The 15,731-nt window shown below is 42.2% G+C and overlaps 1 protein-coding gene across 3 annotated transcripts in view; it reads left to right on the forward strand.

Annotated features, from left to right (window-relative positions):
- The window catches only part of JARID2 (jumonji and AT-rich interaction domain containing 2), a 305,764-nt gene that overhangs the window by 263,029 nt on the left and 27,004 nt on the right, over positions 1–15,731 (forward strand). For all 3 annotated transcript variants that reach the window (XM_074987636.1, XM_074987637.1, XM_074987638.1), the window contains 4 exons: positions 2,966–3,477; positions 10,461–10,553; positions 11,078–11,196; positions 11,384–11,454. In XM_074987636.1, the coding sequence (XP_074843737.1) occupies positions 2,966–3,477; positions 10,461–10,553; positions 11,078–11,196; positions 11,384–11,454 (795 nt within the window). The remainder of the gene's footprint in view (positions 1–2,965; positions 3,478–10,460; positions 10,554–11,077; positions 11,197–11,383; positions 11,455–15,731) is intronic.

The following is a 15,731-nucleotide window of genomic DNA, read 5'->3' on the forward strand; positions in this document are numbered from 1 at the left end:
TCAGAGAAAGAACTCAAGCTCTGACATTCGAAAGTAACTTCCATCTTGTTGTGCTTGAGAACATTACATTTTTAAGCATGCGATGAAGCGTTTAGAGATGGGTGATTTAAACTAACCATGCACATATTCGTTGTATTACAAAGCCAATTAATATGAAACAGCCATTAACACAGTCTTTCAGAACTGGAGGTATGTAACTTTGCTTCGTACAGACCAGATACCTTTCATTTGTTTGGCAACTGTGTGCATGAGTAAAGAACCTGTGAGCTGCTGGAGTGCTATTGTACGTGAAGGTTTAATGGTAATAGGATTAAAACCTCTCTACTTTGTTTCCTTTCCCCTGTTGTTGTGTTCTCACCACCCTTCTCCTGGGGGCTGGAAGTGGTGCTGTTTTAACTAGGGATGGTTGTTAGGTAGGACGATATTTTTTCCTGCACTTGGACCTACCCTAGAGCTTTGCCAAACACTTGGAAAATTGTTACAGCTCCAGCACAATCTCTCCTGCAGTCTCGGCTGAGGCATCTGTGTCCTCTAACCACTGAGACACTATCAACATTTTAATAAGAGAGTCTGCCCAAAATGTTCTGCCTCAGTTGCAGCACAGTTGGAAAAACTGCAAAAAAAAAAAAAAAAAAAAAAAATTCCCCATGTGCCTCCAGGCTTCTGAGCCTCATCACTGAGTTTGCCTTGAGGGAAGGTGCTGAAGGTCGGGGGAAAGCTGTCAAGGCAGAGGATGGAGGAGATCAGAAATCTGAGAGTGGCTACGAAATACTGCAAGACAGTATGGTTAATTGGGAGGAAAGGCGCACTTCCAGCCGTATGCTCAGATGCTGTAATGTTTCCAAGCCATATTACGTTCACATTAAGAGATGGCTAATTCTTATGTTTCCATGTCCTTCTCAGGATGTAAAGAGGAGATAAGGATGACTTGGGAATAGTGTTGATGACAGTAGAGTTGTGGGATTTTTTTTTTTGCACTACAACTATGACCTCCTTATTTATAGGCTGCTTTTAGTCACTTTGTGAACCTGTTTCTGTTGATGATTAATCCTGCCCTTTTAGTAAATTTGATACTGATCCTTTCTTTAAACTTTTTAATTTTTGGATGGAAAATTTATCATTAATTTGTCTGTCTTTACGCTAGATTTTAGAATTGTTTGTATAGTCTTCATTTTTTTTTTCTTTGACATAAGTTTTCAAGAATTTAATGCACAATTTCCAAAATTAATACACATCATAAAATGCAAATGACCATCTTTACTAACAAAATAAAAAGCAGTCAAGTAGCACTTTAAAGACTAGCAAAATGGTTTATTAGGTGAGCTTTCGTGGGACAGACCCACTTCTTCAGACCATAGCCAGCCCAGAACAGACTCAATATTTAAGGCACAGAGAACCAAAAACAGTAAGCAAGGAGGACAAATCAGAAAAAGATAATCAAGGTGAGCACGGCTTCCTCTTTGTTACTATTCAACGTGAAAGGTACTACATTTAGCCGTTTGGAATGGAGACACATACCTTTAGGTCATTGACAGAATGACCTAAATGACCTGTCAATGACCTAAAGGTATGTGTGTTACTGAAAAGAAATTATCGCACTGTTTTGGAAAGAGAAACAGCCAAGCTCGCTTTTATATTCAAATTCGGCACATTAACACGTGGTTTAAATCGTGATGGGAACTTCCTGAGTCACTGTAGGGGCTTGTCTGCATACTTGGCTCAATCCAATTCTTGACCTTCCCCCCCACCCCTCCACTCTCTGATTTGCTCACCTTGGTTATCTTTTTCAGATTTGTCCTCCTTGCTTACTGTTTTTGGTTCTCTGTGCCTTAAATATTGAGTCTGTTCTGGTCTGGCTATGGTCTGAAGAAGTGGGTCTGTCCCACGAAAGCTCACCTAATAAACCATTTTGCTAGTCTTTAAAGTGCTACTTGACTGCTTTTTGTTTTGATAGTGTATAGACTAGCACGGCTTCCTCTCTGTTACTATTCATCTTTACTAAATTACTAGTGGGTGCCAGTTTCTTGACCCATCTGAAGCTTGCTTTTTTTTTTGTTAGAAACCATAGATCAAAAAGATGAAATGTGACTGAGTTGCCAGACATGTTTGTGATGCTTACAGAAATTTGAATCTCTGTTTTTCTCCGTTTTTCTTCCTGGTTTTTACTAGGTATTTGTTTAATAATCTGGAAAAAATGGTTAATGTTAATAGCAATATTCGTCTCTTACATAATGTTTCGTATTTTACAAGTGTTAAAAACTCTACTCTACACCTCTATAAAACATGTTAGGAATTTTTAGACACAGGTGGTTGTAGTTTTCTTTCTTTGTTCCTTTCTTATAAAAGTTGCCAGTTCTTCAAAAACAAAACTTTTTGTGGAAACTCAATTTTGACTAAAAGTTCACTGGGAAGGTTTCTCACGCCCAGGATGGAATTTCAGGGAGCATGGAGGGGGAAAGAGGGAAGAGAGGAAGATGTGTGGGGGGCATGCTGTCAGAATAGTTGAGTATTGTTTGGGCTCTCACCTGGAATATGGGAGACCTAGGTTCAACTTCGTACATTTAATAAGGTAGGGCTGGGGCTCAAACTTGTCAAGCAGCAACTGAACCCAAATTGGAGGCCAAAAGTAGCTGTGGGGAAGCTTAACATGAAAACCAAAATATTATCTGCTTTATTAATAATCTTAGTAATTCAGATGTATCTTAACTTGGGCAGACTTGGGGGCACTTTTAAAAGAGAAACACAGAATATTTAACCAATCCGGCCTTTCGACAGATGGATGGAAAGATAGATCTGTGTTACTGGGGATTTTGTGAAAATGGAGTCTCCCAAGTGAACAGAAACTGAAATCTGAATCTCATATAAGTGTTATAGAAATGTTCAATGCAGTCTGCCAGCAATTCTCCTAACTGTTCCCTGTGTTTTCCCTCTTCCCTCCCCACCATCCCACACACATGGACTCCAGGAGGCTGTGAGCTAGATTTGGCCTGCTTTTTCCAGTTGATCAATGAAATGGGTGGCATGCAGCAAGTGACTGACCTCAAGAAATGGAACAAACTGGCAGATATGCTCCGCATCCCCAAAACCGCACAGGACAGGCTAGCAAAGCTGCAGGAAGCCTACTGCCAGTACTTGCTCTCCTATGACTCCCTCTCCTCTGAGGAGCACAAGAAACTCGAGAAGGAAGTCCTGTTGGAAAAGGAGATCTTAGAGAAGAGGAAAGGTCCTTTGGAGGGACATGCAGAAAATGCCTATAAGTTCCATTCCTTGCCCCGGTTTGAGCCCAAAAACGGACTCATCAATGGCGTGGTCCACAAAAACGGCTTCCGTAACAAGTTGAAAGAAGTGGACATCCCATTGAAAACAGGCAGGCGGCGACTCTTTGCTCAGGAAAAGGAGATCGAGAAAGAGGAGGAGGAGGAGGAGGAGGAGGAGGAGAAGGGAGTTCTTAGCGACTTACACAAGTGTATATACAAGGTAGTAAAGACCACTTCTGCTGATTTTTCTTCTCTGAAAGCGTTGAAGCAGATGTTCTCTGAGCTTCACCGTGCCTGCCAATAGGTCACGGTGTTGCTCCCGCATCAAAGGCTGCTTTGTTAAGGGCTGTGAGTACTTTGATGAGGAATATTAACTCCATCCTGATCTTACTGGGCTTTGACAAACTATAAAATGTAATTTTTGTGGATGCGCTACAGGTGGTGCTAGTCTCCCTCCATCTGTGGAGCTGGCTCTTTGTAAGCAATATACTAGACAATTACCCTAACATACACAACATTTACTTTCATTTTTTAGTGGAAAAAGTAATACCTGTTAGTTTAAAACAACATTCCACTCTTTTATGCCTGTGTCTTGCCAGTCGCTCAATGAGTAGACTGCTGCGCCCTGATAGAGCCATCACAGCTAATGTCACTGAAAGTGCAAATTGAAAAGCAAATAATATTGTTGACCGTAACACCAAATTTTGCTAAGGACAAATGATCATGAGGTTTGTTTCTCCAGCCTTCGGCCCTCACTGTTTACAAAGGGTTGTTGTCACTTCCGTTGTATTTTATTGGCAGCCTCCCACGATTGAGTGAGAATTGGCACCACAACTTGCAGTGTAATTTTTACTTAGATTGAATTGTTTAGCCTTGCTGAGAGGGAGAAATACATTGCTAACTATCTGTGCCCAGTAAGTTACTATCCTACTCTTCCCTCCCTCGTTAGACACCCACCCGTATGAAGCAGATAATGTCCCAGCATTACAGTCCAGAGTAATTTTTTTTAAAGCTGTTTAGAGACGGACTAAGCTCATCAATTGAGTTTCAGAAAGTTCATTCGCATTTCTTCTGCACAGTGCTGCCTCGGAGTTTGTCAGCTGCAGAGCTTTCTGTTCTGGGGCTGCTGCTGTGTGGAAAACAATCTGTTAATGAGGTGTCTGTCACATAAAAGTTTACAAGCCTTATCTAATGGCAGATATATTAATGATACTTCTTACACGTAGCTAAAAAGGCCTTTTTTGTACTTAATATATTGAGTGTAATAATAAATGAAACATGAACAGAACATACTGACCCACACATATAGCCTTAACAAAAGGGAGAAAATACCTGCACCCTAGCATAGATTTCCCAAGTTGCGTTGCAGAGAGAGATGAAAGACCATGTGGGGCGTGGTGAGCCTATGCAGGAAAATAGCCTAATCAGCCATTAGAATTAAAGGACAAGTCCAGGAACGAACACTCTGATGATGAGGCTGAACCTGTTGAACGTCTCCTAGCAAAGTGCTAAATACCGTTAAGTTGTCATTGATGCACTTTCAGCATCTCGCGGAAAGCTTGCTGCACTTTGCATTGTCAGACCCCATAGAGCAGTGATGTCCCAAAGCCATTGACTGGATTGCCGTGTGTTCCCCTCACCCCAGCCCAACTGCCGCTGACTCGCCGGACCTGCACCGCCCTGAACCACCCCACGGGAGCTCTCCCGCAGCCCGAGTGAACTGCAGAAGGAGCTGCCTCTCTTGCTGCAGCCTTGCTTGTCCCACCAAGTGGAAGGGCAGAGAGCGCTCCACGTGTGCATTTCTAACGAGCTGCTTCACCACGCCGTGGTGTCCAGTTTGCCACATGTGGCGACCGGACAGCATATTGACCACCCCAGCCCTAGAGAATCCTAGAAGTATAGGGCTGGAAGGGGTTTGAAAAGGCATTGAGTTCAGCCCTTGGAAATAGAGCAGAACCAAGTATAGGTCTGATGAAGTTTAATAAATGTACTTTAAAATGAACAAAACAAAAGGCTGTCCTGTAGCACCTCAAAGAATAACCCTATTATTTATTAGGTGATGAGCTTTCGTAAATAGTCGTGTTAGTCTTTGAGGTGCTGCAGGACTGCTTTTTTGTTTTGTGACAATACAGACTGACACAGCTACCTCTTTCAGGCTATTTAAAATGCGCATGCTTTAGCGCTGAGTTGAGCAAACTTTTTACATCAGGCCCCACTTTTTGTCCCTGCAGCAAGCAGGGCCCTCCCCCCCAGCTGGCTAATATGATCCAAACTGAGAGAAAGTTTTCTTTTACTCAGATTAAAAACCCCTTTTGGCACGTGTGAGAAAATATCTGTAGAATGTGGAAAAACTGTAATAATCCGTGTATGGATGTGAACACTCGTACGTAAAAACAGTAATGCTTTTCAACATTTTTGAAGAGATGGATGAGCCTGAGACCCAGCAGCTGATTGTGCTGTTCCCCCCTCACAAAATTTCATTCCTGGACCCCCCTTTGCACACCCCAGTTTTAGCATGTGAACTGTTAAACATTAGTGAACGCCATCCCTCCCTAGCAAAGGCAGCCAGGGTACATGGAAGCCTGGAGTAATAGAGTGAGACAGTAGGCAACGTCGCAATGTGTTTGCTGCTTACAAACTTGCAATCCTCCTTAAACTCTCATACACAGTCAAACTGTGGGAAAATTGGTATGGGCAAACACATTTGGGAGTGTTTGCTCAATGGGTTCCAGAGACAGCTCTACTAAATATGACCACCTGATTTTAAATACTGACTCTTACTAAAATGACAACATATCTTTTATACTTTTCTGTACAGAGGAGGTGGTGGTGGAGGGGGAAGGGAATGCAATGAGAACCAATGTCTAGCATCAAGAATGAACTCTAAAAATATGAAAATATATATTTTGTGCTTTGCTCTGCAGAATGAACAGGTGCCCTGCTGTGAATCAAGTGTGGCTTCCACTCACAGTATGCAGCTGTTCATTGATGAGCACTACCATTGTGTGGTTGCATTATTTGTGAAACAGCAATTGAACTGCAGATATTTGGCATACCTAATGATGGTGGTTTGGTGGTAAAGGGAGGGTTGCATTTCTTGGTACACTAACATTGTTCTGGTTACTTGTAAGAAGACCTGGAGTGAACCTTTCCTAATCTTTGAGTTTTGAATTCCTCTGTTCCAGAAGGGTATAGGACAAGATCCTAATGTGTGATAGCAACCTTAGCTCCACATTAAGGACACGTGAAATTGAACTGTCAGGGTGCTGCTATTGTCCTTGGTACTCCTGGCAGTCATGAAGAGTAAGGGAAGCTGTCGACCTCCTACTGTGCGGACAGCAGCAAAAATTGATAAGTTGATTCCAACTACACAATTTTCATAGCTGGATTTGTGTATCTAAAATCGATTTTTACCTCCTAATGTAGCCCTGGCCTTAGATTACATACCATTCCCCTTTCTCTCCATTCGAGGGGAATGAAGTATCAGATAGAATTTTGCCATTGTTATTCTTCCGTTAAGGGTCTCAAAGATTCTGCTTCATACCTCTAAGTTTCTAGAGGGTCCTTAGTATAACTGTTCAGATCTTCTGAGGGCGTGTCAAAAGGCGTTTTGCACTTCAGTAGTAATTGTGTATAGTGAGTCTGTTTCCAGCCAGCTCCATTTTAGAGCTGCAGAGCCTGAGAATACTTTCTCTTAACGATCTTTGAGAAGACCTCGTCAAATGTTTTCTCATGTAGAAAGCTCTTCAGCTCTTCTCTGTTTTGTGACTTTCAGGCAGAGGCTGAAAGATGTGGTTGTTGTTGTTGTTGTTGTTGAGAAAAATCAAGAACTTCAGTCTTTTTAATGGTTCTGTCCAGTAAGGTATGGAGGTTTCTCCCCTGTGGTAGGCCTGCTACCCATCTTAGAATTTGGGAGAGTTAGTTAATATTGGAAGATCAGTCTAGAGTCCTGTTCTCTTTTGTGTGACAAAGTTATACTGTTTCAGAGCATTAGTCAGCAGGGAGGTATATGTGCAAAATTGAAGGCTGTTGGTAGTAAGAACAATGTAAGGATTTGGTTTAGAAGCCTGAATAGTAAAAGATTGACAAGGGCAGTAAGAATGAAGGAAATTGCGTATCACAGAGCATCCAACTCTGCACTTGAGAATCTGGGGCCTGGGCATTTTATAAACTTCATGTAGCAACTTTTTGCCCTGTATAAAAAAAAAAACAAAAAAAAAACAAAAAACGTTAGGACCCTGGATACAGTAGTCCCTCAAGTTATGCAAGAGTTGTGTTCCCACACACCCTCTCATAACTCGAATTTCGTGTAAGTGGGGCGGGGCTTTTTTTCCCCAGCGGAACACACGTTCTGCAGTCGGGGAAGCAGCTGGAGCACCTGCAGCTCCTTTTGAAAGGTAAGTCCTGGGGTGGAAGGGGCAGTTGGGGTGGCTGGTGGTGGGCTGGGGCCATGGGAGGCGGGCAGAGTGGTTAAGCCTGGAGGGGGTTAAGGCTGCAGGGAAGGCAGCGGGGGGTGGAGTTGGGCTGGAGCTGGGGTGCGCAGGGGGAGAGAGGGGGAATGAGCTGGAGCTGCACGGGAGGTGAGCCAGGCTGTGGAGGAGGGTTAAACCCGGGATGGGGGCAGCCAATTTTGAGTTGCGTTTTGAGTTAAGCAGTACTCGAAATCATGCATATTGAGGGTTTATTCTATTTTATCAACAGACTTAATAAATGGTAGTATCGTAATTCCTGGTTTACTCTTGGGTAAAGTTCTTGCACAAACTAAAAAGAAATGGTAATGTGGTTGCTACTGGAGATCATGCTTCACCATGTAAAAATACAAGCAAAATAATCCAACTAGTTAAGTTCTTGTTTTCCAGAAGTTTAGATCCTGGAGTGTTGGGTTTTAGATTTTGCTTTATTTGTTGAGAGGGAAAGAATTGACCAATGTGAAGGAAAATAATTTGTGTCAGAGGAAAGAGTAGTAGATATAGGGTCAGGAGATCAACTTCAGGTATGTAAGCAGAAATTCCTTTTTAAGTGTTGTATCAGGCCTGGCCCATTGCAATCAATTGATATCACCTTGTCTAGATCAAACTGTTGCATAGGTTGATGGCAAAGTGACTTTCCCCCTTCACATCCCTTAGCTCTTCGAGTTTATTTTCTTTGTCTAGAGTGATGGAAGAATGTGAAGCACCGAAACATAGGCTGCATTTTCACCAGAGAGTACAGACAGATCCCCGTATCCCCAACCTTCAAGCCTTAAAGGGCTGTGTTTCCTGTGTCCGTACATTTTTCCCCCCTGTAGGCCTTTAACTTAGCTTGAGATATATCTAAAGACACTTCTAAGGCTGATTTTTTTTTTTTTTTTTTTTTTTTTTTTTTTTTTTTTACATTTTCAAATTTACAACTTTGGATCATATGAGAAGAAGTTGACCACCATATTTTACTAACGTCTTTGGCAGCCTGGTTGCCGGTACACTAAGGGCCTGTGCTATGTTGTCTTACTGGTCTCTTACTAGATTGAAAAAATACTATTTTATGTCCACATGAGAGTTTGATAATACAAGAATAATCTACACATGTGAGAGAATATTCAAAAGTTTGCTGTGTGCTATCTAGAAACAAAAATAAGACAGTCCCTTCTGCCATCCAGCTTACCATCTAAAGGACATCATGAAACGACGTAGTTGGAGGAAGGAAACAATGCACGTTTTACTGTTTTTGCTTTTGTAATCTCCCCAAAACCAATCCCTGGCCTAAATGCTATTTATATTGAACCATGCCACGTTGTTGTTGTTCTACTAAACTATGCAGTTACTGAATATGAAGCATAGCACAGCTTCAGATCATCCTTTTTGTGCATGCTCTATCCTGAACAACATTTGTTTTCATAAACTAATTTAATCTGTTTTTCTGTGCAAAGTGTTTTAACAAGTGAAACCTTAAAAATGGAAGTAAACTTGGTGCAAATTTTAAAATGTCATCTGAATTAGGGTCATTTGTTGAATCGGCTGCTTCTTACCATGGTAAAAGCTGGAATTCTCTACTGCTTTTAATGACATTGGAGATACTTGCTCCACGAAGAAATGTGAATTTGGCCAATGAACTGTGTTGGCCCTATTCTTAGCGAACATTCTGTCCTTTCCCTTCTCCCCATCTTGGGCTGAGGAAGGTAAGGCTTACACAGTAAATAACTCTGGGGGAGAAGTTACGCTTTTTATTTTACTCCTGGGGGAATTCTGCATTAACAAATGAAAAATTCTGTGCCTCAAATTAAAAATTCGTCATGCAATATTTTAAAATTCTGCATGTTTTATTTTTTTTAAGTAGTGTGATGGAGTCCTGCCAGTTACAGTTATTTTGGTAATTTTATTTAACTACAGTACTGTGGATGGAGAATGGAATTGGGGAGTATTTGAGGAAATCCCTAAACCCCTTTTCTCTAATACTAATGTAGCTAATATTGACCCTGCCCTTATAGTTATTAGTGTACAGATCTGTGCAGCCATATTATCAGTGTTACACCAAAGGCAACAGAAGAGCAAGTGAGGGCTGGGGACTCAAATACACAGTTCATATTGGCTACTGACCATGTCCAGAGAGATCAGTAGCAAACAGTTCATGGACCTCATTTTGGTAGGCAATTTTTTCCATCCAAACTTTTAGACCAATTCTAATCATTGAAGTACCATGAGCGTGTATAAGGCCGTGCTGTCCTTGAAAAGAAGAGTCCTTTGCACCTCTCTGGCAATGTACAGGAACCTTAAAATGTTTGCACCTGTTTTATGCTCCTGGGGGAATTAACTAAGGACAATGGGGAACAATTCACTAGGCAGACAGGTGGCTACATTCTGCCCTGCCTAAGGGGACAGAGACCACCCCACACCTACCTCCTCAGCAACACCCCAGAGCACTACCACTCCACACCAAGCATACTGCTGGCACAATCCCTCCCTCTCACACCCACATGACTGCTCATACTCCCCACCCATGCACTGCTTTTGCATCTTTACCATCTGCTTTGGGTGACCAAACTGACCTGCCTGCCTGCACTGCTGGTGACTGCTCTTATGGCATCCCTTTACTTCCTCATCTGAAGTCATTCTTCTGCAGGGAAGCAAAGAAATCTGCAGGGGGCCATGAATTCTGTGCTCACACAGTGACACAAGGTCCCCACAGCAGTATTATTTTCACTGTTAATTGTTTTCTCTTGATTCACAGGGTAGGTCTGTTTCTTTAACAACCTTTTACCGGACAGCAAGAAACATCATGAACATGTGCTTCAGCAAGGAGCCTTCAGTGGCTGAAATAGAGGTGAGGAGCAAGGGAGCAGCTAGGGATGGGATATCTTTCCATATAGAGGATTTTGGGATGGCTCTGCAAAGTATATCACAAAGCATTGCTGTAGACTGTTTTGAAGGTGTCTGTGGCAGGAAGAGAATGAAGATGATGTCTTTGGTCTTCCTCCTGACGTTGCTTAATGTCTTCAATAAAGGTGCTGACTAGTTAAAGAGAGGCAGAAAGGTTGTGGTAGATACACCGGCATGGGAGTCTCAGGATCTGAGTTCTGTTCTAGTCTTTTCCAAAGTCTTCCTGTGCAAAGTCACTTCACCACTGTCTGTTTTGCCAGCTGTAAAATGGACATAAAGTGCCTTCAGAAGGGATGTTAAGTCTTAATTCATTGTTACATGTAAAGTTCTGTATATCCATCTCTGAGGAGGTGCTGTACTGGAGCAACAGTGTCAGTGGAGAGTAATCTTCCGTTGATGGGTGTACACTTAAAGGAATTTTCTCAGTCCATCAGACTAAAATTTTACTACTGCCTTCTTCTGCTATAGCAAGAGTATTGGAGGTTAGTGGAACAGAAAGATTCCCATGTAGCAGTGCACTGTGGAAAAGTGGATACCAACACACATGGGAGCGGCTTTCCTGTGGGAAAATCCGAACCATTCTCAAGGTAAAGTTACATAAATACGCTGGATTTTATAGCATTTTGCTTGTTGCCCTACAGCTATTCTGTCTAGTACAGAATCTGTACAAGACTCTAGGTCGAAACAGTGACTACAAATGCTTACATGGAGAGCTACTGTAAGACCAGTTTAAGTGCCTACACGTAACAGTGCCTGTATCACTTCATTCAATAGGCATGGGTGGAACCTTACAGTCCTTCCTAATAATACAGGATCCATCCTGCGACATCTTGGTGCTGTGCCTGGTAAGAAGATGGGTTTTTTTGTTGGCTTGTTTGTTTGTACTATTTAGTATTCTGTGTGATATCAGAGGCCAACAATTTCAGCTGGAGAGGTCAGAGTCCATTTTTTGGGGGTGGGGGGGAGGGAAGGGGGGTCACCTGGGCAGTATTTCCTGGAGGAAGCCAGGGATCCCTTCTTTTGAAAATTACATAGCTGCATGTGGTATTGACTATCTTAGTGGTTGGGATTGTGACAGCTACAGGACCAACTGTGCCTTAGATCCCATTCAGTCCATCTTCAGCATCCCTCTTGCATGCTAAGTCTGGCCCCCGGCACCGCACTCAGCAATGAGCCACACAGCCCAGCCACTCTTACACTGACTGTCTGGGCTGCAGCCTTGTTTCCAGTCGTGTTAAGGACACAGGCCTAATTTGCTTTTGGTATCAGTGAGTTTCGCTGGGGGAGCCTGTCACAGCATATGACATAGCCAGGACACAGAAACAGTGCCTGGAAAACAAAATATTATTTATATACTTCTTGAATATAAACAGCACGCAGAGCAAAGGATTAGACAATGAAATGCTTACGCATGTAGGGCTTACTTATGGCTTAAACTTTCCTTGCCTACTTGTGCGAGCACCCCTACTAGCTCCCCCTGCAGCAGGGAGAAGCATGTTGCCTTGCTGTGGCATGTTGCCTGTTTCTGTGCCTCAATCTGTCTGTCAGCTTGCCCTGAGCAACTTCTTTCTTGGCTCAGCCAATCACCTCCCATGCTGATTTTCCTCAAATCTCTGAGGTTTAGGACTCCCTAGGATCCTAATCTCTCTGCCTTCAGATGCGCAAGCCATTCCAGGTGGGAGGGAGCTAGTCCTGGTGAATTCTGCAGTTGATAGTTTTTTCCCCTTTGGAGCCTTCTCTTTGCCATTAGTTTGCCTCCTGCTTGATTTCCCCTTTAGAGCCCACGCCTTTGTTTTTAACTCCAGGCCTTTAGGGGGGGATAGTGTTACTCAGGTAAACTGAGGAATGTGTGATATATATTTAAAAAAAAAACCCTCAAATATGTCCCTAGTTCTCCACGGGTTTACCAAAGATGACTCTGCTTGTTGCAGTATTTATAACCATAGTGGGTGGATACATGATTTCCAATTTATCCTCAATTTGTTCTGTGGAAATTGGCATTTTCCTAAGACCTAGGAAGATGCTGATTGGTTTTATAATGCATATTAAATGGACATTGCCCTGCGGTATTTTCTGTTTCAAGCCATAAAAAGTGATCTGTAGGTTCAGACTTGAACAGTTGGGGCCATACAACTATAGGCTCTTATTTCTCCTTGTAATGCCCCTTTTCATTACTATTTGTCCATCTGTGTTAACATTTTGTGTCAGAGTAATGAATAAGTGAGATATACCTTTCATATTTGTATAATTTAGAACATAACGCTAAGCAAAATAATAACAGAACTTAGTGCAAATATTTATTTGGACTTGAGTCAAGTTTCGCTGATTGAAAAAAAGCACATTGAAAGCAGAATTCGTAATCTCATGTACAGATATCAGTGTTGGCATACTACCCCTGTCAGAGAACAAATGCAGTTTCAAGTGACTTCTTTGACCAGTCAGAACTACCTCTGAATGTTGGATATTTATGATTAATCCATAAAGTAGAAAATTAGAAAATATATTTAAGTAACTAATAAAGTCAAGGCCATTGCAATTGCCTGGTAGATATTTTATGAGCTGAAAGAGTCTAAATTTGTTAAATATATTATTCCTTGTGAATTATTCATGCTGTTCCGGTAGAGATAGAAAGTTCTTTGAGATGCATTGTTCATTTATTTTATTCCACTCTTGGCGTGCATGTGCCCACTACATTCTAGTCTAGATTTTCATGGGCTGAGGTGTTTGAGGCCATACTCCCAACTGAGGAGGTAAAGGGTGGGGCAGCCCCAATTGGCTCTTGCTTCCTTCTTATCCCCTTTAGATAAGAATTGACACTTAGTGTCCAAGTCTGTGGCGAACTATGCAAATAATTAGCAATTAGGGTTGATATTTCCTTTCTCCTCTTTTTGTAAGGATGGTATGGCTATAGTGCACTAAAAGGTGTAATTGCAGCATAGGCTGGCATACCCATGCTATCTTTGCTCTTGCTAGCCTGGCTAAAAATAGCAGTGAAGATATGTTGAGATAGGTTTTAGCCTGGTCTGTGCACCCAAATATGTACACAGGGTCCTCAGTGGGCTTGCACAGTCCAGATCAACACATCTCCACTGTTGGGCTTAGCTGCACTAGGTAGATTTAAGGGCATTCCTACATGCTGCAGCCACACCTCGGACTGCAGTGTAGACATATACTGTGACTGAACACAGATATCCAGCATTCAACAACTGCCCTTTAAAAAGCCCATTTAGATGATCACGGAATACAGGGTTCTTGGTCTCCTCAGGAAGCAAGGCTCCACGTGAATGTGTTGGAGCTAATAGCTAATCCACGTAAGTAAATATTGTGGATAAGAGCTACCGCTTCATGTTAAGAGGGTGTACATCTTTGGAATTTTGAATCCGTCCTGTTCTTCTCCCAGGAAGACAGACCGTGCTGGCACATCACCTTGGCAAGCAGTTTCAAAACAACCATAAGAGGTTGATGACAAAGTGAGACATCTCTCTCGAATGCTGTCATCCCAACATTCACCTCTTTGTCAAAAGAGTAAGAAGAAAATGTCAGAATTACTGCTTCAGACAGAGATTTATGTTGGGTCATTGTCTGATCTCATGGTCATTGGGCCTTCTGTATGCTTACCTTCCAATTCCGTTAATCCCAGTGCTTTCAGGAAGCTCAGACAAGACTCTGTCATAAAAGATCATGGTAGCTCCAACATGACCAAGACAATTCTGGTATCAGGTCTAGAGAATCTCTCCATTCAACTATCAATATACAAACCTTCCCAACCACATATGATTATATGGAGGTACAACAAAGTCCTTCAACCTATACACTTCCCATTATAAGTGCTGACAGCAGCAGAAAGAACATGCTCCTCTGAAGTACAAAGTGTCCCAATCCATTGCAGAAAAGACTTTACCAAACATCCTGATGCTGCTAAATGGAAGAGGTTCATGATCTGATCCCAACAGTGCCACTTATTACCATCCCAAGCAAAGAACTGTATCAATAATGGTCTATAACATCATGACTCTGGTGTGGAAAAGGTGAATAAAGAAGTCTGTTCCTGCCCAGAACACAAGAACTAGAGGCTTGCCAAAGAAAATTAGCAGGTAGCAGGTTTAAAACAAAAGAGAGGAAATATTTCTTCACACAACACACAGTCAACCTGCAGAACTCCTTGCCAGAGGACCTTCTTAAGGCAGAGTCTATAACAGGGTTCAATTATTTTTTAACTAAAAAGCCCTAGACAAATTCATTGGAGGATAGACTAATCAATGACTGTGAGCCAGGATGGGTATAGATGGTGTCCCTGGCTGCTCTTTGTCAGAAGCTGGGAATGGGGAACGGGATAGATCTGATGATTACCTATTCTGTACATTCCTTCTGGGGCATCTGGCATTGGTCACTGTCAGAAGGCAGAACACTGGGTTAGATGGAACTCTGGTCTCACCCAATATGGCTATTCTTATGTTCTTAAACAGCTGGTCATTTAGGGTATTCCTAGATTTTTCATAAGTCATGGAGACAGAACTAAAGGATAAGCCATTTCAAGCAAGACTTTGATACACATTTTTATAGACTAGTAAATATAGCTCCATCAAAGAAGGTCACAGTTCACTCATGTAGAGCAAAAGTAATCTCAGTTGCTTGTTTTCCCATCCTAGATGTTTCTTAGGGGCAGCTATTTGGGAGTTCGGGGCATAGACTTACCTAACATTATTCTATCGTAAAGAATGGGAATTTTGGCAGGGCTATCCTACACTCGTTTTTCAGGTAGACTGCAGCACCATCTCCCGGCCTCCAGGTCGCTGCTGGCGAGTTATCAAGAGTATATATGGAACTGCAGTTGGCTTTCATTTAGTAATTGCTGCTTTGAGATGCGTTCTCCATATACAATTCCAAAAGCCTGTCTTCGTATGCTGTTTCCACAATGTCTGATAATGTCTGGATTCCGTGTTGCTGAAAGAACTGCAGGTCTGCCTCACTTGTTAGGCTCTTGGTGGGAGATGCAAAGACATTACAGCTGTCTAGACTGCAGGCTTCTGTAGACAAAACTTCTGTCAACAGAAGTTTTGTCGGAAGCACTTGTGTCCAGAATGCAGGGCTGTTGGCAGCGATCTGTCAGTTGTGAGCATTC

This window comes from Carettochelys insculpta, chromosome 2, assembly GCF_033958435.1.
Source record: "Carettochelys insculpta isolate YL-2023 chromosome 2, ASM3395843v1, whole genome shotgun sequence".
NCBI lineage: Eukaryota > Metazoa > Chordata > Testudines > Carettochelyidae > Carettochelys > Carettochelys insculpta.